The 21,675-nt window shown below is 47.6% G+C and overlaps 1 protein-coding gene across 2 annotated transcripts in view; it reads left to right on the forward strand.

The window, feature by feature from the left end:
* The window catches only part of SLC7A5 (solute carrier family 7 member 5), a 38,442-nt gene extending 17,286 nt beyond the window's left edge, over nt 1-21,156 (forward strand). For both annotated transcript variants that reach the window (XM_065847963.2, XM_071814570.1), the window contains exons 3-10: nt 7,285-7,390; nt 8,126-8,170; nt 9,530-9,653; nt 10,341-10,444; nt 10,967-11,063; nt 11,411-11,560; nt 12,695-12,872; nt 14,837-21,156. In XM_065847963.2, coding sequence (XP_065704035.1) covers nt 7,285-7,390; nt 8,126-8,170; nt 9,530-9,653; nt 10,341-10,444; nt 10,967-11,063; nt 11,411-11,560; nt 12,695-12,872; nt 14,837-14,892 — 860 coding nt within the window. In that variant the 3' untranslated portion in view covers nt 14,893-21,156. The remainder of the gene's footprint in view (nt 1-7,284; nt 7,391-8,125; nt 8,171-9,529; nt 9,654-10,340; nt 10,445-10,966; nt 11,064-11,410; nt 11,561-12,694; nt 12,873-14,836) is intronic.
* Nucleotides 21,157-21,675: the final 519 nt, after the last annotated feature.

Here is a 21,675-nt window from a genome sequence, read left to right on the forward strand (position 1 = left end):
GAATTTTGTCTTTCTCTGTATTGACCTCCCGCCTCCAGCTTTTGGCTTTTTTTTTCTTTTTGTCCTTTCACTGGATATTTTCATTAATGTCAGGAAAGCAGTAACATCTCGAGACAAAGAAATATGTGGCAATGTTACCACACAGAAAATAGTGTTTCCTTGTGATCTTTCTGTGGACAGCTGTTTTACATCAGTTCTTTCATGCAGCTTCAAAAGAAGAGTAGAAGTTGGTTTCCTACTTAAACAGCCTTTCTACTACTTGAAAGCTGACTCGGTATAGCTGACCCATTTGGGATGCAATTATTTTACTAATACAAAAGTTACATTTTAAGAGCCTTTGCACGGCTAGAGTTGCGTTGCTTTAAAAGTCCAGTGTCCTCGACTTGGAATATTGGTGTGTAAGACCTCATATTTGGACCACCAGCTGTACAACCCACTGGTCTGCAGCACTTAAATAGTACGAACAACTTATGGCATAGACAAAATCAGGATTTTTTCACCCCACTGTTACTAAAATCTGTTTTACCAGCTCTCACAAACTGGTCCAGTTGGGTATTAAATAGTAATCTAGACATGAAATGGAAAAAAAATGCTAATTATTAAGGACACACTAATGCTTTTTACATGGAAGGAAATTCAGGAAATGTCTTGATGTCAAAAATATCTAAAGAAACGTAATTGCAGACGTGTCTCAGATATATTATTTTCTGTTGTCTATATCCCAGGGTTCCTTAAACATTTATCTGCTGTGCACGTGGGCAGCGCTGCTGTGCTGGGCGATTCCTCACCAGCAGTTCTGCTTCAGGGAAAAAAAAAGAATTGGGTATTTAGGACTTAGGGAAATAGAATTTAACACTCGTTTTATTGAATTATATTTATTGAACGTATTGTCTCTTTTCTCTCTCAGTGCCTGATTTCTGATGTTGAATTTCTTGTCCGCCTCGAGTGCCTGTTTGATGGCAGCAGCATCATTCAGACTCCCTTCATTGGGCTTCTCAGAGAGCAGCAGAGTTGCATCTGCTGATCAAGCACGGGGTGAATTAAGGACAAAGTAGGCAGGTTTAACTCCAGACGGTTTGCCATGGAGAGCTTACAGTAGACAGAGAGTTTTGGGTTTAATTTTTTATTTCTTTTTTTAAATAGATGTGTACAATATCAGCCAGAACTGACACCCCACGCCCCAATATCTTTTGCTCTTTATCAGAAGGTATTTAGAGGCGTATTGGCAGCTGGTAAATTCTGAACCGAAATGAAGGTTCGAAACTTGGGTCATTCACGTGTGCTGAGCGTGTCTGAGAAGCCTCCTAAAAATATTATCTAAGCACTGCAGCTGCGAGGGCACGCCTTGGTGCTGTGGGTGTGATGCACATCCGGGTGCTACTTTTGTTATCAAATCCCGTTGCCTTTTGCTAGAAAAACACCCGTTTGATCTCGCCTTTTCTCTGTGAGGGTTATTTTGCCTTTTTTTCTGAAAAATCTTAAGAAAGACCTGAAGGAGGGAAAGTTTCCTCACCCTTCCAGATTTCCTTCTCTGCTGCCAGTGGCAACATCGGTTGAACGTCCCCAAAAAAGGCCCTTGAGCCAGGTGCGCGGTGAGAGCCGGGGCTGAGCCGATGAGCTGGGGAGCGCAGGATGCTCTGGGGAGCAGGAAAACTCGCTTTTGTGGCTGGTAATTAAAATCTCAGGCTCCCTCGGGTCTCAAAGCACAACAGCGCACAGGTTCTAAGAGAAAACAAGAGCGGTCCTTGAATTCTCTTGAGTTTGCACCTACATTTAATCATGCTTGGCCATCCAGAGATCAATGAGCACTTAGCATAGCGAAAGAAATCTGCCACAAGTTGTCCCTTGACCCAGTCTCACAACCTTTTGTGTCCATAGGGTGAACCTGATGAGCAGGTTGATGTTTAGGAACGTGTTTTCAATTGATTTATTTATTTGATTTCCTGCCGCATCAGCCATGACCTGTTCTTTTGCTGCCTGCGGGTAGATGCAGCCACGTGCTTGCACGCGCGGCGTTGTCATATGCAGCAGGGTACCTGTCACTGGTGTCTGTGCCTGGAGGGACCAGTTCACCCAAGGGACCAACTCTAGGACATGAGAATCTACCCATGGTGGAGCTGTGGGTGTCTGAGATGAGTTTGGAGCCCAAATCCAAACCAGATGGGTGTTCACCCCACCAGCCCATGACTAATGCGCACTGTAGATCCTCTCTGGCAGGCGGGAGGCAAAGCCTACGGATAATAAATGTCCTGCAAACTTTTCAGTGTGTCCCTGCAAGTTGGGGCTGAGGCTCGTGCACATGAAAAGCGTGCCCTGCAGCTGCCCGTGCTGTTTCTTGTTATGCTGGCATTCAGAAATGCCACTATAATAGGAATTTCCAGCAGTAACCTTTGAAAGAAAACTATTGTGCTTCCCTTCCTCGCCCTCTTTTTTCACAGAGAGTCGAAGACCATACTGGAGGAGAGTGAGAACAAGGAAGCTGGGAAGGTTGCCAGCATCCTGCACCTCTAAATCATATCAGCCACGCCGTGGAGATTAATGAGATGTCTTAACGCTGGAGGGTTGATACAACACAATTATGTTTTATGGGCCTCTTGCTCTCTAATCTTTGGTTTCTTTTCCAGCCAAAGGTGGATGCAAATGCGGAGGCCAGGTGGGGATGCAGGTTAGTGTGTTTGCAGCTCACCCGCTCTGCTTTGCAGTGAGAGCAGCAGTTCATTTCTGCTCAGACAATTTTTTTCTTGCCCCCTCTGCCCAGAAAGAATTTGGCAATTATGGATTCAAGGGTAGAGTTCAGCCTGCTGGGGCTTTTGCTTTTTACAAATGCAAAGCTGCCTGTCCAAAAATGAATAAAATGCATTTAATAGCAACAACAAAAACCCCCAAAATACAGAAGTGGTCAGTCAGTGACCTGTGCTTCTTGTTGTGATCACTGAGTTTGAGTGGCTCCATATGCACGCCCTTGGCCTTTAGCGATGATGTAAATTTGTTTGTTTAACTTCACATGTGGAGGTTCATTAACTCTGCAGCATGGAAATGTGCCTTGACATCTGAAAAGCTGCTTTATCTAAGAAGCTGTAGCTCGCTGCTTGTTTTTGGTGTCCTGAACGAACTACCAGATGCTCAGCTGGATCGGGAGGTGCTGGGGGCTGAGCAGCACATCTGGACCTGCCACCGGGACCTGCTCAGCGCTGCTGGGCCCTGGGGGGATTTTTGGGCAGCTGACACAAGAGGCTTTGTTGGTTCCTCATTTTTCCAAATGCAGCCACTGCAGCAATGCAGACATATTTAACCAGAGAGCAGCTAATACTTTGGTATTTGCTTCTTTGCGTCTCTGTCTGGATCTCCTCTCTCTGGCTCTCTAAAGTCTTTGGTTGCAGCAAGTTTCTGTGGATGCACACTTAACCTCTTGTGCAGATAAGAAAAGAAAGACCAAGCTTCTGAAAGTGGCTGGAAACCCACTGGGCGGTTTGTTTAGGGTTTGCTCCTTGCTGTTAACCTGTCCTGATAGGGACAGACAAGGGGACATTTAGGAAACACCTTTCCACGCTGTGCTAAGGATCAAAGGGACCCTGTTCATCCAGGGCTTCTGCTCTGCCTCTGGGCTTTCTGGCTCCCAGAGTCCACACGGTCTTTATTTCTCATTAGCAAATGTTATGCCAGCAGATGCAGAGCTTGTGAAAATTGGGAGGTGTTTGCTTAGGAGAAAGAGAGTAAAAGATTTTTTGGTGGTATCAGCAGGATGTAGAGGTAATAAATGTCATGTCCTGGTGGACCATGGCAAAAGGAGGAGTTGTGGAGCTTGAGTGGTGTGTGAACCCAAGAGCCGAGACCTTTGGCTTCACCCTTGAGGAGAAATAATATTGACAAAGCTTCCCAGCACTGGGAAGAGAGAGGAACTTTCCCCTAAAAGAGAAGGAAGTTGTTGAAATGAGGGGATGTGTCATAGCCCGTCCACAGCTGGTGGTGAGAACCACGGATGTGACCAGGAGCTCCAGCTCCTCCTTGGCTGCCCTCTCTGCTGGCCCAGGCTTTCTGGTGGTGTCTTTCAGATCTGTAAACTCATCTGCTGCGGGACCCACGTTTAATAGCTGCTGTTGAAAACTGCTTAATGCAAAGCTGTCTGCAGGGTGACAGCGATCAGAGAGGAGCAGACGGCTCGTGTGGCCGCTGAGCGTGCGTTTCCTCGGGAGCCACCGGCTGCCCAAGAGATGCTTTCCTCGCCCTGGCCTCTGGGCGTTTTGTGCTGTCTTGTTTTTCTGACTCAGTCCATTGAACTCTTGCTGCTTCTCTCAGGAAATGGCTCAACAGCTGAGTGGATCTTCTCCTCTGGGGTTTTTCATATATGCAACACATCTCTCCCTGGCTCGGTTTCTTCCATGAGTGAGACGCTCTGAGGGCCCCCCTTTGTCTTCCTGAGCTCTCTAGATGGCTGTGTTCCCTTTCCTCACTGTTTAGGCAAGTTAAAAATATTTAATTATCATTAAATGCTTTCTGCAAGAGAAGATTGCTGTGCTATTAAAACTGGAACGGACATGACTGGGGAGCAAATGAACATTTTCAAAGAAAAGGGTCTGAACACGCAGCGCATGGACCTGAAATAGGTCCCTCCCGCAGAAAGGCCCCAGGTGACCCATTGCAATTACCAGAGTCTTGGCAGCTGGAAAGATCAGCAAATGGGGTTTATGTCAGAGCTTGTTACCTTAATTTGGTTAATTGTAGAGCAGAGTGCAGTTGAGCAGCCAGTTCAAACCAGGTTTTGGAGCGGCGGGGTGCCGGGCAGGGCATGGCGGGGCCTGGGATGCTCTCGCTTGTGGATCTCTCGCTCGTGGGAGCAGTTGAGGCCACGTTTGGCAGCCAAACCTGCAGATTTGTAATCCTTGATTTGATCCAAAGTCTGCAGTTCCAACCTGGAGAGTCCAGAGGCCTCAGATGCGTGGTGTGAACTGTGGTGTTGTTCTATGCAGGGATAGGAGTTGGACTTGATGATCCTTGTGGGTCCCTTCCAGCTCAGGGCATTCTATGAATTGCATGTTCAAGCTTGAAAGATGTGGAGTGTCTGGAACCGAGGTTCATACCTCCATGTCGAGCAGCAGGTCCTAATGAGTGTTTGTATTAGATGAAGGAGGTAAAAAAGACTGTGCTGGACCATCTACCCAGTGTCCCCATCCTCCACCTGGGGCCAGCCACAAGAGTCGGTGGGTAAGTGTAGGAACACGGGGCACATGTGATGCTTCTCGGACGCTTCCCCAGCCTCCAGTGCCGCTCTGGGTTTGTGTTGGGATTCTCTTCCAAGGATTTGCAGGTACAGAGTCCACCCACTGCATTTTACAGCTTGGCCCACGTGGGCAGACATCTGGGGTACATTTCCACCATCACTGCTCCAGCTTGGCTTTTTTGCTCCCAGGCATATAATGTGATGCCTGTTACATCCCAAGGGGTGTTTGAAACGCCCGGAGAGCTCACCTGCTCTCCCAGTCCATCCATGCGCTGTTCCAGTAGCTAATTGCAGGCACTGTTAACAAAGAAATGTATCTTATTCCCACAGCAAAAGACCTGGAAAGAATAGAGCAGTAATTATTCAGGAGAGGCATAAAATAAACTCAGGAAAGCTGAGCCTGAGGGATCCAGCAGAATGTGATACCGTTCACACCCACCTCCTGCTCAGCCTTTTTATTTACAGCCAGGCCAGGGCATTAATGCTAAATTGAAATTATATGACTGAACCTATAAACCAGGAATTAAGGTTAAACTCGTGGCATTTTGTCAACCTCTTTGCATTTCCTGGCTTCCCAGTTATGCTGTGATGTGCATGTTCCAGCCTCACTTTTTAAAAATTATTGGTGCATTTTATTATAGTAAGGAGATTCACTGGCTGAAGGAGCATTAAATACAACCAACATATGCCAAGGTGGATTCAGAAAAGACCTTCCTAGTGCAAGGAGGTGCTGGGAGAGAGGAACAAGGCAAAACCAGTGGAGAATGGCGATCTGCAATGAGCAGAACCTTAGGAAATTGGTGTTTCCCAGACCGGATTTGTTTTGGTCAGATCTCAGTGAGAGGGAGAAAGGAGGTGAAGGGAGCAATGTTGAGGATGGTAAGATTTGGAGCAGTCCCTTATGGAGCCTCCCGCATGAAAGATGCACCAGCAGATCAATAGTGCCATCGGGAAAAGTCCCCCTTTCCCACCACTGCAAAGATGAGCATGAGGCGCTAAAAGATCTGTGGATCTGTATTTGTTCCTCAGCCTCTGCAAATGCGGCTTTTGGTGGCGTAGGGGGGTGAAAGTTTATTGCGTGAGGTGGGAAGAGAGGCCATCCAGAGGAAAAATGCCTGGTATATTATATTATTAGCATCCATCTCCTTTCCCCAGCTGCATGTTCTGGGCACCTTGTGCTAAGAGATGAAGGGTTAAGCTCCTGGCCCTGCTGACTGCCATGTGATGCAGCCGCTGGGGCGATTAGTAAAGATCTGTGCCCTAAGAGGAATCACATGGGCTTGCACAGGGTGCAAGCCGCTGAATCCCACCCGGCTCCTGCTCCCATCCTCGCCCAGGGGTCCGGTGGCTTTACCATCCCAGCCCTGCACCCAAGCTCCACATCAAAAGGCAGGGAACAAAGCGACTGCAGAGCATTTTAAAGCAAAATAAATAAACCCTTGCCTGCTCCGGGAGAGTTCTTACCAAAGGTACAATCGAGTTGTCTATTTATGGCTTTTTATTTCAAAAGCAGATACATAACAGGAACTTTAGATATTCCAGCCCTAAAGAAGAGAGCTTCTGATATTCAAGCCCAAAGAAGCTGACTTCCCCCAATCAAAGGGATTGCCACAGCCCTCTGCTTTATCAGGTGGCTGGTGGGACCAGAGGAAATCCTGGGTTTCTGCTTTGTGGGGTGGCTGGTGGAAGCAGAGGAAATCCTGGGTTTTTATCGAATGAAAGCAGCTTTCAGTTGAGAGGGCAATGTGACAATATCTGTGTGCGTAGGATCTTCCAGCAGGAAGGACCCCCAGAATGTTTCACATATCTGCATGATAGCACATTGCTGTGTGAGAAAGCTTGAGCTCTTGGTAACGACCAGTTGCTTGCGACAAGTATATTTGACACTGATTATTTGGTGCATTACTCCACATGAACCACACACTGTAAAACTGGAGGAATCAGCACGACAGAAATCTGATCATTAAATATCCTAACAGCAGCTTTTGCCTTCAGGTTTCTTTGTTTCCAACAACCACAAAGGCCCCTGGGGTTCATCGATCCTTTCTTGTTTTTGTTTTCTGCAGGTGATGTGACGAGCCTGGCTCCTGAGCACTCCTTCAAAGGCACAAAAGTAGGTGTGGGGAACATTGTGTTGGCTCTGTACAGCGGTCTCTTTGCCTATGGAGGATGGTAAGATGCAGCCCTCTGTCTCTTTTCTCTGCTAAATACTGTCCTTCAGTCCTTTGTCCTCAAATTGTATTTGCACCAATGGTGTGGACTTTCCATCTTGTAACCAGGGCAATGAGGCAGATGCTTTGGCTTTGCCTGCTAATGTTAATAGTCTTCACGCCCAGTTTCCAGCCAGGACATAGAAGCACGAAGAACTGGTGGAACCTGCGCAGTTTGCTATAAAAACAGCCCACTTGCAGCCATCCTCGGCCCTGTTGCTGGTGGGACCAGCTCTTCTCCTGCTGTCACCCCTTCTCTTGCAGAAAAGCTGGCACCGTGGTGTGCCACATCGACCAGCCCCATCCAGGGCTTGTGCTTCGCAGGTTTCATGCTGTAGGTCTTGGGCTAGTCATAGAATCATAGAACCACAGGATGGTTTGTTACCAGCTCCCCCAGTGCCACCCCTGCCATGAGCAGGGACATCTTCACCAGCTCAGGTTGCTCAGAGCCCCGTCCAGCCTGGCCTGGGATGTCTCCAGGGATGGCTCATCCACCACCTTTCTGGCCAACCTGGGCCAGGCTCTCACCACCCTCAGGGGCAACAATTTCTTCGTCATATCTGGCCTGAATCTCCCCTCTTTCAGGATTTGGTCTTTCAACCCCTCCTAAAATTCTCTTGTAGATAAGTAAGACAAGGGGCTTCATTTATTCCAGGGACTATAACCAGAATTAACCACTGTTCTTTTTAAATTGCAGGAATTACTTGAATTTTGTTACAGAAGAGATGATCAATCCCTACAGGTAGGTGTGTGTCCTGTGATGACTTCCCTGGGGGGAAAACTTGTCATTCCTGGGAAGTTCCTTCCTTGTGTGTGTGACAGGGGTTGCTGATCAGGCCAGAAGTCAAGGTCTTTTTCTAGGGAAATAGAAAACAAGATAAATTAATGACATTGTTCCTCCTGGGAATAGGACAAGGAAAATAATAATCTCTGTATGAGCCGGGCTGGTGCTTATGCTGTTTTCCTGTACCACTAATATTATCAGTATTATTGGAAGGTCCTATTTCCTTGGCATGGCACCTCTCTGAATTGTAGGCAAGGAAGAGGCACTCGTGGCTTTATTAGTCTCTTGTATAAACTCCCACAAGTGTCTTTGTGTGTACATACGTTTGTCACGTGCTCTTCCTGTTCTCTTGGGATATAAGCTGCTTTCTGCACTGCTTGTGCCTTTTGGGGTTATGCAGGGGACCTGGTGAGATGAGGGTGAGCCAGACCAAAGCAGCACATTGCTGAGAAATCAGTTTTTTTCTCATAGAGAAGGTTCCTGTGGGTCACTGTTGATACAAGCTTCAGGGCCACTTGTGCAAGAACCTATTCCTGGCTGACCCTGGCAGTGATTAGTCCCTGCTGGGAAGCATAAAATTTGATACGCCCTTTCCTTGACAAACGTGGTTATAAAAAAGTGTTTGCAGCTTGCAATTATTTTCTTGTCTTCTGAATGCAGTCATGGTATTTGACTCTCTCCTCCTGCGGCTTTGAGCTTCACTAGACCAATTAGACGTGGCATCAAGCAGCGTTTCCTTTTTCAGTTTCCGTTCACAAATGAAGTTAGACTATTTGGAAAAGCAGATTTGTACCAAGGCAGCCACGTCTTTACAGACCCACTTAGGCTGTGTCTCAACTGATTTGCTTTGGGTTTCATCAGTCTGGCCAGCTGCACAGAGTTAGAGCCTAAACGCTGCCCCCCAAGTCCCTGATCTTTCCATCTCCCACAAGAAAACCACCAGCACAAATGCTTCTCCATGTACTAATGCCACTGGCTAGCAAGGGACATGGGGGGTTAATTTTTAATTAATTGCCTTTGCAGTGATCTTGGATTACTGCTTGCCCAGACAGCCAGTCTCTCCATGCAAAAAGTCCCTTCTGGCATAATCCTTCGCTCTACATCTGTTGGCCTCCGGGCTGTTCCCGTCTGGGCATCTTCTCCTCTCTGAGGGGAGCAGCGTGTGGCTGGGAAACCGGACACGCCGAAGAGCCAAAGAAGAGCAGGGCGGCTCAAGCCAACTTTAAATGAGCTGCAGCGTGAGCCACCGGTCCCCGGCGTCAACAGCTCCTTTCTCTGAGCCGCAACGCTCCATTACAATTTATGTTTTCTTCCTAGAAACCTGCCTCTGGCTATCATCATCTCACTACCTGTAGTGACTTTGGTTTATGTGCTGACAAACTTGGCTTACTTCACCACGCTGTCGACAGAGGAGATGCTGACGTCCGAAGCTGTGGCTGTGGTAAGATACGTGCATGTCTGACGTGACTCATCTGTTTTCCAGCGCTGGTTAAATCAGACGTACAGTCTCTGCATACGTCTCCTAGTTCATTCCAGGCTGATCCCGGCTGCTTAGGAAAAAAAAGAAGTTGATGCTTGATGGGAGATAAAGAGTAACTGTGACGGGAGCAGGGAAGGACAGCGTGATACAAAGTGGGATTAATCACAGACAGTAGTGAGGGTGGGCAGACAGTTAACGCTGCTCTTAATTCATAAATATGCAAGGTTGCTGCTGGCCTCATGACTTATCATCAGCTACCAGAGCATGATATTTATGGGAAAAGGTCATTCAGTCAATAATGAACTAGATCTCTCTGTATCTTCCTTGTTTTAATTAATAGAGAAAAACAATGCTTCTATTAATTGAAATACCATTGCATGACCAGGATTGTTCAGTGCTTCAAGGGGAATGTCGCAGTCCAGGGTGAGCTGGTCTGGGCCATTCAGGTGACAGTGCTCCATCCTTCGGCACAGTGCCCAAAGATGCTCTTCTTTTTTGCAGTTCCATAATATGCTTTTTCAGGAAGGAAGAGCAGCAAATGGCAATATGGAAAACTCAGATTTCTAAAAATATTACAACTTTGTAGGCTGCTGTGAGTTCTTTTGGGCATTCTGAGTGTGAATTGTCTGTCTTGTTGCCCCCATTTAGGATTTTGGGAACCATCACCTTGGTGTCATGTCCTGGATCATACCCGTCTTCGTTGGCTTGTCGTGTTTTGGATCTGTTAATGGATCTCTCTTCACTTCTTCCCGGTAGGTTTCTTGCTCAACTTTGTGGGTTTTGTGTACAAGTTGTGCTTAATTCTGATTTCATTTGGAGTTGTCCTCCAAAGAGTGGCTGTGGGTAGACACAAAGTCCTAAAGGGTCTGGAGTCCATGTGGGGAATGCCAAGAAAAAAAAAAGAAAAAAAGACTTTAAAACCCTCTTCAGTTTAAAGGAGACTTTTTCAGTGGTCTTAGTCTTCTGTTCCTCAGGCAAAGTCCTGTTGAAGTTATTAGAACATAAGCAAACACAGGCTTGGGGCTCAGTGGTGTTGCCTGAGAAAGTGGCTTTAATGAAAAGCAGAAACTTGTGCAACTTCAGGGCTGAGAATCCCTCCAGAAAGAGGAGAAGGGACGGGGCAGGATGGGGACTGAGGACGTTCCAGCTCTGACACACATCTCCATCTCCCAGGTTGTCTAAGGAAAGTCTCTGTCTCTGGAAAGGAGGATATAAATACATCTTTATGTAAATACGTGTTTTCTTCTGTTCCTGTCCTGTCTCCCCCACCTCAGGCTGTTCTTCGTGGGATCCCGAGAAGGTCACTTGCCTTCAATCCTGTCTATGATTCACCCCAGGCTTCTCACTCCCCTACCATCCCTCATCTTTACGGTAAGTACCGGGGTGATGAGCATTGACCTGGTATTGGGAAACAGGTCGGATCCCATCAGAGAGGTTGGAGGCGGGTATTTGGGTACCTTGTCCGGACACAGCCATTCCTGCATGCACCTACAGGAGAGGACAGACCCTTCTCCTTCTCATCCTACCCTCATGTTCCATTTCTCTTTGGAAATAGCTCCAAACACCAAGCAAAAATGGTTTAAAAGGTAAAAAAATAATCAGCCTGATTCTTTTGGCCGATAGCTCTTCTAAAATACCTCTATTTAGTGTTCTAACATATGCAGTTTTGCCTGCGTCTCCCTTTGCTAATGGCTTTTATGTTTTTTTTCTGGATGCAGTGTGTCATGACCCTGCTCTACGCCTTCTCCAACAACATCTTCTCAGTCATTAACTTCTTCAGCTTCTTCAACTGGCTGTGCGTGGCTCTGGCCATCATCGGCATGATGTGGCTGCGTTACAAGAAGCCGGAGCTGGAAAGGCCCATCAGGGTGAGAACAACGTGGGAACTGGGTGGTGGGTCCTCCCCGAGTCCCTTCTCAGCACCAAGGGAGATTCAGCAGGTTCAGCTGCTTGTCCTGTGCAGAGGAGAGACCAGGACTGCAAGCGTGCGGGGGAAATGTTGTGTTGTAGGTAGCGCAGGTGTCCCTGTTGCAGGGAAATCTGCCCAAATTGGAATCGGTGCTGGAGGACTTGCCGTGGCCATGGGGACATGAGAGTGAAGGAGGCTCTGGGGCTCAGTGATATGGGGTGTTCTGGTGGGGAAGCCCCCTGGGAAGTTCTCAATGACTAACGCATTCCCCAGGACAAATCACAGGCTGCAGCTCTCAGTGAAACACTCTGTACTGTCATGGAATTCACTTTAAATAGTTTTTTAATAAAGCAGTCAAACCCCCGCCCGCAGAGATGAGAACTTTGTTCTCTTTGTCCTTGGCCAGCTTGGCAGTGCCGTGTCCCATCTGGGAGGAGGCCAAGACCATGTCAGCCACAAGCATGTCTGCTGTCCTTTAAGGCGAGATTCCTGCTCACCCCAGGTCCCTGCCAGGCAACAGGCAGCCAGACAGAAACAAACTCCCAGACCTGCGCTGGTGCCTTCCCAAAGTAACTCTTTGTGGGGTATTGCCTTTGGTTTTTGTTTTTTCTTCGAAGAGCACTGAATTGCTCAGAGCCGTGTGGCCAAGTCCCCCCAGAAGCCGCAGTGAAGATGCTCTGGCTTGTGCTGTGGTTGCTGCTGAATTTGATGCTGTTGGTACAGGTGCTTTTTGTAAGGAACCGTTCAACAATGGAAGTGGGGTTGAAGAGGGTGCTGAGAAAGGCTCATGGCTCTTGGCAAGCCACATCTCTGTTTTGCTGGTTTTAAATGTACATGTTAGGTGGGAGCCTACATCTTGTTTTCTCCAGAATTGAAGAGTATTCCCTAAATCAGTACCTTCCCCATGGCAGTTCGAGGTCATGGTCCCCTTGTTCAGAGCACAGGGACAGACAGGATCACCGTCCATGTGGGGGTCCATGGTGGAATATGAACTCCTTCCCTCCACAGGCTGTTTGAGGAGATAAACTTTACTGGAAAGTGCACCCTGTTTCCCTGGGACAACTTCTGACCTGTCCTTTGGGTCCTTGTTCAGGTGAACATCTGCCTGCCCATCTTCTTCATCCTGGCCTGCTTGTTTCTCATCGCTGTTTCCTTCTGGATGACGCCGAAGGAATGTGCCATCGGCTTTGCCATCATCTTCAGCGGGATCCCTGTTTACTTCTTCGGGGTCTGGTGGCAAAACAAGCCCAAGTGGGTTCTCCAAGGCATCTGTGAGTATGACCAGTGGAGAGCGAGGGTGCAGCCTTGACTTTTGCTCCAAAACCAGCAGTTTCCCAGTGAGCGTGCTGCAGCTCGTAGCACCGGCTGCGCTTTGTGAAGTGGAGGCTTTCAGTGTCTCGGCTCTGAGACTGATTCTTATTCAACGGTAACAAGTTTTAACCTGATGATTACTTTATCTACCAAGCACCCAAAACGCACCCTGGCTTGCAATAATGGCAAAGTTTGGGCCAAATACTTTTTTATTTTTTTTAATCTTGGCAAACAGGTTGTTGTTATCATAGAATCATAGAACAGTTTGGGTTGAAGGGATCTCAGGCTGCTCAGAGCCCTGTCCAGCCTGGCCTGGGATGTCTCCAGGGATGGTTCATCCACCACCTCCCTGGGCAACCTGTTCCACTATTTTACCACCCAGTGGAGTGTAATTTGCTGCCTTTCTTCTACCTCCTGTAAAAGCACGGGGTCGAGCCTTTTGTCAGCAGAGAATCCATTTCTAGTGGAGTAGGAAGGGAGAATAATTCACAGCATAACAGTTGGCCTCAATCTGACTGTTGAAAATTCAGAATTAGTCCAAATCCATCGCTCAGCCAGTGCTAATATTTCTGATCCAGTTGATGCTCTGTTGCCACATTTTGATGTGAAATAGAGCAGAGAGAAGGGAAAATCCCCTGGATGTTTTCTCTTGGAAGGTTTATTTTTAGGGTTTTCCAACAGCTGACACTATACCACGGTATGTTTTGAAGGGATGGAGATGCTACGCTTGTAACATCTTGTCTCAAAAACTGCATCCAGAAAGTCAGTCCATGTTGTCCAAGTAACTGAACTCTACTGTCTGCCTCCCAGCTCTCCTACAACAGGTTGACCTAGAAAAGCAGACAAGTAGAAATGCCCGGCCTTGGCTGGATGCTTTTTATGAAGAAGAAAAAGGCTTTTAACTGTGCTCAGCGCTTGTTATTCTTTTTTCACCCCCATCTCTCTCTCTCTCTCACACTGATTTATTCTGAGCATTAGGCTCAGTTCCTAGAAAAGCCATTTTTGAAGTGCCTGTGTGGCAAATTACCATATTAATTGTTTTCCACCGCCAAAGGCTTGTAGGAGAATATAGAAAATATTCTGAGAACACAGAACAGTAATCCTGCAAATGTCCAGTTAGAAACATGAACTTTAAACACGTGTATTCATATATTGCAGATAATTACATCACCTCCAACTGATCTGAGTTTGACTTTGTGCGTCATTAGAATTAGTGTTAGCTTTACGTGGCAAGACTGGCTTGTGACCTCCAAACACGCAGCACAGGTGTTGTTTGCGTACCAGCCACCAAAACTAATGGGTGGAAAAGTAAAGTTACTTTGGTTTAGCCCCTTTCCTGTGCCAACTTGCATCTGAAATCCTTCCTTTGCTCTTCACCTGCCCTGTGCAAAGCAGACGACTCTGCCTTGTGTGCAGAATTCTGAGTTGGTTTAGTCCTGGGTACTCCAGCCTTTAAAGAACTGTGTGCACATACAGCCCAGGTTTTCAAATTGGAAGTAAAAGCATCGGCTCATCTTCTTTTTTTTTTTTTTTTTTTTTTTGGTGCCCATTCCTGCTATTGTGCCTGGCTCAGTTTTGGCTGCTCGCAGCTCTGGCATCCGAACATAGTTACTGTATCACCATGCAATTAGAAACTAATTGTGCACAGAAGTGCCGGAGCCTCTCTCGGGGCAGCGCAGCATCCTTGCTGTGGATACAAAGCTCCCAGTGTTGGATGTTTAAGTTCTGGGCATGAGTAGAGAGCAGCCTGTGGCTCGTCTGCTTGCAAGGCTTAAAGTGTATTTGGATTAATCTTGCTCAGAACCGGAGTGGGGAGGCAGATGAGTCAGCCCTTTTCAGGCAGAATAAAACCAACCGAGACCATGATACATGTTGGGTTCTCTGCATGCGATCCCTGACCTGAATTTTCCTTTCTTCCCTGTAGACTCTGCAACAGCCCTGTGCCAGAAACTGATGGAAGTGGTTCCACAAGAATCATAAGCAGGAAAAGCAGAGACATTCAGCTCGAGGAAACGCACAATATTATTTTAAGATGACACAAGGAGAAAACGCTTCTGATCCCTCGTAAACGAAACCTAGGCACTGGAGCATCCCGTCAGAGTTGCTTCGTGTCTGACACCATGTCCCCAGCTCTGCCTTGCCTCCTCCAGCCCCTCCATCACCACCCTTTATCCTGGCAGATGAGCAGCCCTGCCATGAAGTCTTGGTACGAACATGGGTCAGGAGGAGGAATTCCTGCTCCAAAAGGGTCCTGCCCGTCCAGCAGCAGCGAGTCCCATCCATCTCTGTGTGTGTGTGATGCTGAGGGCTGCATTTCAATTCGGTTTGGGTCTGGGATCCCCCAGATGATGGTGGATCTGTTCACGAGCCCAGTTTAAGTGTTGCCAGCCCTATGGATGTGCCTGTATCTGGGGCTGGGACTGTCCTGAGCCTGACTCAGCTGCCTCACCTGCTCAAGGGGGGTGGTTGGGAAGCAAAGTTTGGCTGGTGTTGGCTCACGTGCTCACACACACACACACACGAACTCGTACCAAAATAGGTGCTGCTGGATGCTGTGGACTCTGCCCACTGGCAGTGACTGAGGTGAGACAAGGCAGAGCAGAATCAGTATCAGAGCAATGGGGTGGGGAGCTGCGTTTGTGACGAGCACGTGGGGTCCCCGGCCACTACAGCTTTTAACTCAGTTCCAAGCTATGTCCCTGCTGTTGAGCCGGTCCCATGGGATGCTCTGCGCCAGAATGTCCATCCCGTGGCCCTGTGAATTAGCACTGGGGCAAGTGCAGGCCTGCGGGTGGAATTCCTCCTGATAAACCCAGGGAATTGCAATTAGCAGAAGGCCAAGTCCTTGGCTTGCTCACTCCATCCTTTTCTGTAGATGGACTATCGCCCAGCATGGGGTGAGCAACATCATGCTCTCCAAATGGTCTGTTTCTTTGCCTTCAGTGTGATTCATATCATAGAATGTCCTGAGTTGGCAGGGACCCACCAGGATCATCAAATTCGCCCCTAAACCATTTGCAAACAGAAAATAAGGGTGGATTTCCCACGGCTCATTCCCTAGGGTCTGTCACTGCGCTGCCTGTCACCGTGCCCTTCGTTCTGCTGTGTCTCTTCTAGAAGTGCAGTGGAGATGGGACCAAATGGGGCTGGGGGTGGAGAAAGGGGCAGATGTCCCCAGGTGGCTGGAGCTTGGCTTTCATCTGGGTCTGCTGTAGATGGTCTGTTCCGCTCAAAGCAGCGGGGACTGGCAGCCTCTTCCTTCTTGGTGCAAAACTGCAGCATCGGGTTTGGCTTGGGGAGGTGCCCCCACCAAGACCCTCCCGTTCAGGGAATGGTCTTTGAGCACAAACCGTGATCCGCATGTGAAATCTTGTTTTGCTGTAGTGGGTGGTGCATCCCCATAACCCACCCAAAATTCCTCTAGTTCCCGAGTAGTCAAACCTGTCCTCTTAGGAACATGTAGCTTTATTTGGTCAAAAGCATCATCTTTTCAGCAAAACTGCAGTTTGTGAACACTTTGCTCATCATGCTTCTGCGCTCAAGGTGATAGTTGGAAATCAAAAGCATCTTTTCCCCACGAAGTGAGTTGCTTCAGTCTCTGTTACAGATCTGTTTTGTGCTTGTGCTTTGTGCAAATAGGTTGTTGAACTACTTTCTCCGCAATATTTGTGTAAACTGAGCTGTTTGGAAGCCAGGATCCTCCAAGAGCTAATGCTTTCTGCTGGATTTTCTTAGCATAGAGTTCTTTTGGATGAAGAGGCATTAAGGACACCAATGGTACTAGTTCACGCTTTGTCTTTTTCAGACGTTCTTTAGCAAAAAAAGAGTGTGTGTCCTAGCAGGTGGCAGCTTCTCTTGACGTGTGTGTGGCGATGACCGTGGTTGTGTTGACAGGTGGCTGCGTGCAGCTCTTTGCTATCGCTTTGTCCACCACGTGTCGTTGCTCTGAGGCAGGAGGAATCGGTGAGACAATCATCACGCTGAAAACCTTTTGCTGTCAGGTCGCTCATTCCGTGGCAGCACAGGGTAGAGACACCCAAACCAGCTCAGGTACCAGTTTACACATGTTGATGTTGAGCTCTCCTGGAGCTCAGTGAGCCTGTGGGGAGCTGCAGCTGGTTTGAGTGCATCTCCAGTGCAGAAGAACCCAAAGCTACGGCCGGTGCTGGCTGTTCAGGGACCTACGTGCAATGAATTGGAGCATCTCAGATCCAGTGCCTGCCGAGAGGCGTTTGCATAAATAAGGTCGCGAACCATAAAAACCTGAACTCGATTTTTTGAATCCTCTTCAAGCTGAAGGCTGAGATGTTTTGGCAGGGTGGTGATGGGCTATCACTGCTTCTCCTGGACCTGTTTCGTGGAGAGGGAACCTCCGTCTGTCACCTTCCCGTTGGTCTGCAGGTTTTTTGGCTGTAACGGTCTCAGGGCCTGGGTTCAACACAGGGGCTCTCAGTGCTCACATTACATGTAGTATATACCAGCAGAATTACTTGTGATGCAAAGGAAATTATTTTGACTCTCAGCCACCTCACTCCGATGTAAATTAGCACTCCACGCCAAGCCACAGAATGCTCAGAAATGGGGCCAAATCTCCCAAATGTGGGGGAGTTGCTTGGTTTGGACACAACTCTAAATGACTTTCATCAGTGATGAAAACCACCACTACATTATATCCTCTTGGTGAACTTTTCACACTGGTTTTAAAGAGGAGATGTCACACTGAGAAATATTTTTTTTATTATTATTAATTAACTGATCTTAATTAAATCGTTAACTCGCTTGCTTGCTCTTGATGAATTTTCATGATTCTTTTCTTGCTGCTAAAGATCCTTCTCTCGTACTAACCTGCTGGCTCTGGCATTGATACCATATGTTTCGTGGTGATCTCACCAGTGTCTCCATGGCAACAGAGGTATAGGAAGAAACTGAACCAGGTACCTGCACAGAATGACAAAAAAAAAAAAGTTGAATTTGATCAGCCACAGCTTACATCTCAAAGTTTACCTTTTGAAATATTTCTTTTAACCTCGATCCATTGACCCCGTGAAAGGGCTCCTCGCTGCTTGTGGAATAGACGCGTCACAGAGGGCAAGGGGAGCAGCGGAGACTTCCCAGAAAATCCCTCATCATTCCCAGCAATGGGTGAGAGGTTTTTCTGTTGTTTCTCTGTTTGCTTGAGCTCTTTGGAGCCCGTGATCAGTCACACCTGTTGCAACCCACCAAGGGGGATAAATTCCTCCCCTAAAGGACACATAGAACCACAGAATGTCAGGGGTTGGAAGGGACCTTGAAAGCCCATCCAGTCCAGTCCCCCACCGGAGCAGGAACACCCAGCTGAGGTTCCACAGGAAGGTGTCCAGGTGGGTTTGAATGTCTGCAGAGAAGGAGACTCCACAACCTCCCTGGGCAGCCTGGTCCAGGCTCTGGCACCCTCACTGAGAAGAAGTTTCTTCTCATATTTAAGTGGAACCTCCTGTGTTCCAGTTTGTACCCATTGCCCCTTGTCCTGTCATTGGTTGTCACCGAGAAGAGCCTGGCTCCATCCTCCTGACACTCACCCTTTACATATTGATAACCATGAATGAGGTCACCCCTCAGTCTCCTCTTCTCCAAGTTCAAGAGCCCCAGCTCCCTCAGCCTTTCCTCACACGGGAGATGCTCCACTCTCTTCAGCATCTTCGTGGCTGCACTGGACTCTCTCCAGCAGTTCCCTGTTCTTCTGGAACTGAGGGGCCACAACTGGACACAATATTCCAGGTGTGGTCTCCCCAGGGCAGAGCAGAGGGGCAGGTGAACCTCTCTGACCTACTGACCACCCCCTTCTAATCCACCCCAGGTACCATTGGCCTTCCTGGCCACAACAGCCCAGTGCTGGCTCATGGTCATCCTGCTGTTCCCAGAACCCCCAGGTCCCTTTCCCTACACTGAGCCACAGTGACCGTCAGTTTGCTTTTCTAAGCAGTATCTGCAGTTAAACGAGGAACCGCATGAACCTATTTCATACAACAGTATTCTGCAAATACAGCCGGGGCGGTCGTGTCAGTGGAATGATTTAGGTTGGAAAAGACCTTAAAGATTGAGTCCAACCACAGAGCCGTGGCTGCATATTTCTGCAAGCGATGGCTGTGCCGCAGCAATCCCTTGGTCCTTACATTAAGCCCCCATTTCAATTATTGCTCTTTTTGGCTTGTTTTTAAGTATTTAGAGTCCCGGGCAGTAGGTTGTTGTGGGTGTTCACGGAAGAGCAGGGCAGGGCCTGCGGGACCGGGGGCCAGGAGCTTCCCCACCCTTTGGGTTCCTCTTTCTAAATGAGAAACCTAATGAGGAAACCTCCAAATGAGGGGAACCAGCCCTGCCAAAAGCTCCTGGCCAAAAGTAGGGGGGGAGTCTATGTCATCCTAGGTGGATTTATATTTTTTCTTTATTTTTTTTCTTTTATTTAGCTCCCTGCAGTATTTGCAGTGTTTTCCATCTCAGATACCGCATTTCGTTAAACACGCTTTTGTTTCTAACGGAACCTTCTGTGGTTACTAAGTTCAAGGGGACTCTGTCGCTGTTGAACAAAGTTTAAAGACCCTTCAACTGGACCGAAACTCATAAGAAGCAGCTTTGTTGTTCTCCAAACCCTCTCCTGGCCGGCGGCTCGGGCAGGGGAATAAATTGGGCTTTCCCCCACGGCCACAACTTCCCAAGGGCGGAGAGATGTTTGCAGCGACAGAGTCCCAGGCCGGCTGTGGGAATGGCATCCTCTCCATCTGGGAGATCACTTGTGCCTCCAGCCAAGGCTACAGGGTCCTGGGGCTTTAATAAAAAATAATTTTTAAAAAATAATAAAAGAGAAGGAAACAGCCAAATGTTATTATGCAATGCTCCGGCTGTTTGAGGCTGTTCTTGTGGGACACCAGCTTTTCCGTCAGTCAGTTGTGCAACTCCGTTTCTAATGGCATCCAAGGGGAAGGTGGCGTTGGCTGTGGAGAGTGAAGGTTCTTAGTGGAGATCAGGAAAGGGCTGAGATGGCTCCGGTTCCCGTGGAGCTGGTCTGAGCCCCTGGGGCTGAACCACAGCCCTTGGGAGCCCCATGAGCGTCTCCGAGCCAGCAGAATTTGGCTGCTGACAAAGGCGCTTTGCATCTCTGGCGGCTTCTTGAATTACAGCCAACCAGCCCTGCGCTGGTTTTGCCCTTTTCTTCCCAGTTTACACGGTCTGAACTGGAACTAGGTTGGGTGTAGGTGTGTATGGGATGCTCCCGGGCGCGGTGGAACCAAGAGCTCCCAGTTTGGTGCAGATGTTCTCACCCATGTGATGCAGCGGTAGGAAACGCGGTTGCCCATAAGGAACTGATGTCCTGAGGGTTATTTCTTTGCTTTTAGCCCCCTGTTTCTTGCGTGAGAAGGAGTGTCGCGTCCTCCAGCTGTTGAAGTGTTAATGAGAAAAAAAAAAAGAAATATTTTTTTAAATATTGAATTAATTTTTAAATGGCCTAAAAGAGACTTTATATCTGCACCTAAATTATTCCCCTTGGGTGATGTTCATCTCGGACGCTCTCCCACACCCCGGCGGTGTGGGACGGGGCTCCGGCTGCGTGTCCTGCGCTGGGATGAATTTCACACATCGGGGAAAACAAAAATCCTTATTTGTTCAGGGGACAGGGTGAGGTCCGTGTCCCGCCTCAGTCCTCGCAAAGGAAGAGTTTTAAGTGATACCCGGACCTTGCGCTGGGATCGCAGAACAAAAGGAGGGTGACGTTCACTTCTAGTGAATAATCTGACTTTTCAGAGATACCTTTCTTCTAAAGTTCATATTGTTGGTTTTGTTTTGTTTTTTAAACAGAGAAAGAAAAAAACAGGATCTTAACATTCAGAAGAATAATCTAGATCTGATTTACAATTTTGTTATATTTGGTTGCTTTAAAAATATTTTACTAATTTAAATGTTGCTGTAGATGACATTCTATTTATTTTAAGGGGTAAATATCTTTTAGTCTTAATACTTCTACAGTGAGCACTGTCTACAATGTTTGTGTTCCTGTCAACACAGCTATTCCACGGCTGACCGAGTGCTGGTCAGCCCGTAGTAACTTAATCAAATTGCCTTGTAAAACAAGATGTCTCCTGCAATGTAATTTTTTTCTAGTATTTCTTGATTCTTTTATGTCTGTGGTTAACAAATCTGTTAAACGTTCGGGTTGTTCTATGTTTTGGGTTGTTGTTTTTTGTTTTTTTAACAAAGAAAGCTGAATTACAACTCTCTTGTTGCTGGTCTTTGCCTCTATAACTTTGATTTTGCGGGTTGCCGCGTTTATCTGTTTATCCCCCAGCACCTGACTTGCGTTGCCAAGTGTTCCCCTTGCAGACGGGTCTGAGCAATGACAGCGTCCGTTCCTCTGCCACCATCCTCCTTTTGAAAATTCAAGTTACCATTTCTGGGTTTTGCACGTGTTAAAACTAAGGGAACGGGAAAGTGGGTGAGCTTTGGGCCAAAGGTGGGAGCAGATGGCTGCAAAGAAATCCCAGCAGGAATGGGAGGCTTCAAGTGGTGCTTACATAGCCTGAGTAGATGTTATACGCACGTTTCATACAGAATTTTAGGTGCTGTGGTCAACTGATGTCTTGAACAATGGCATAATTCGTAGGAAAAAGGCAATTTGTGATTTACTCTTGAGCATTGTGGCTATTGCAGAAAGTAACGCTGGAAGAGAGAATCTGTGATGTTACGGGCTCAAGCTCAATGTTCTTGTAAAACCAAACCCCACTACCACAGTAA

This window comes from Patagioenas fasciata, chromosome 13 (assembly GCF_037038585.1).
Source record: "Patagioenas fasciata isolate bPatFas1 chromosome 13, bPatFas1.hap1, whole genome shotgun sequence".
Taxonomy (NCBI): Eukaryota; Metazoa; Chordata; class Aves; order Columbiformes; family Columbidae; genus Patagioenas; species Patagioenas fasciata.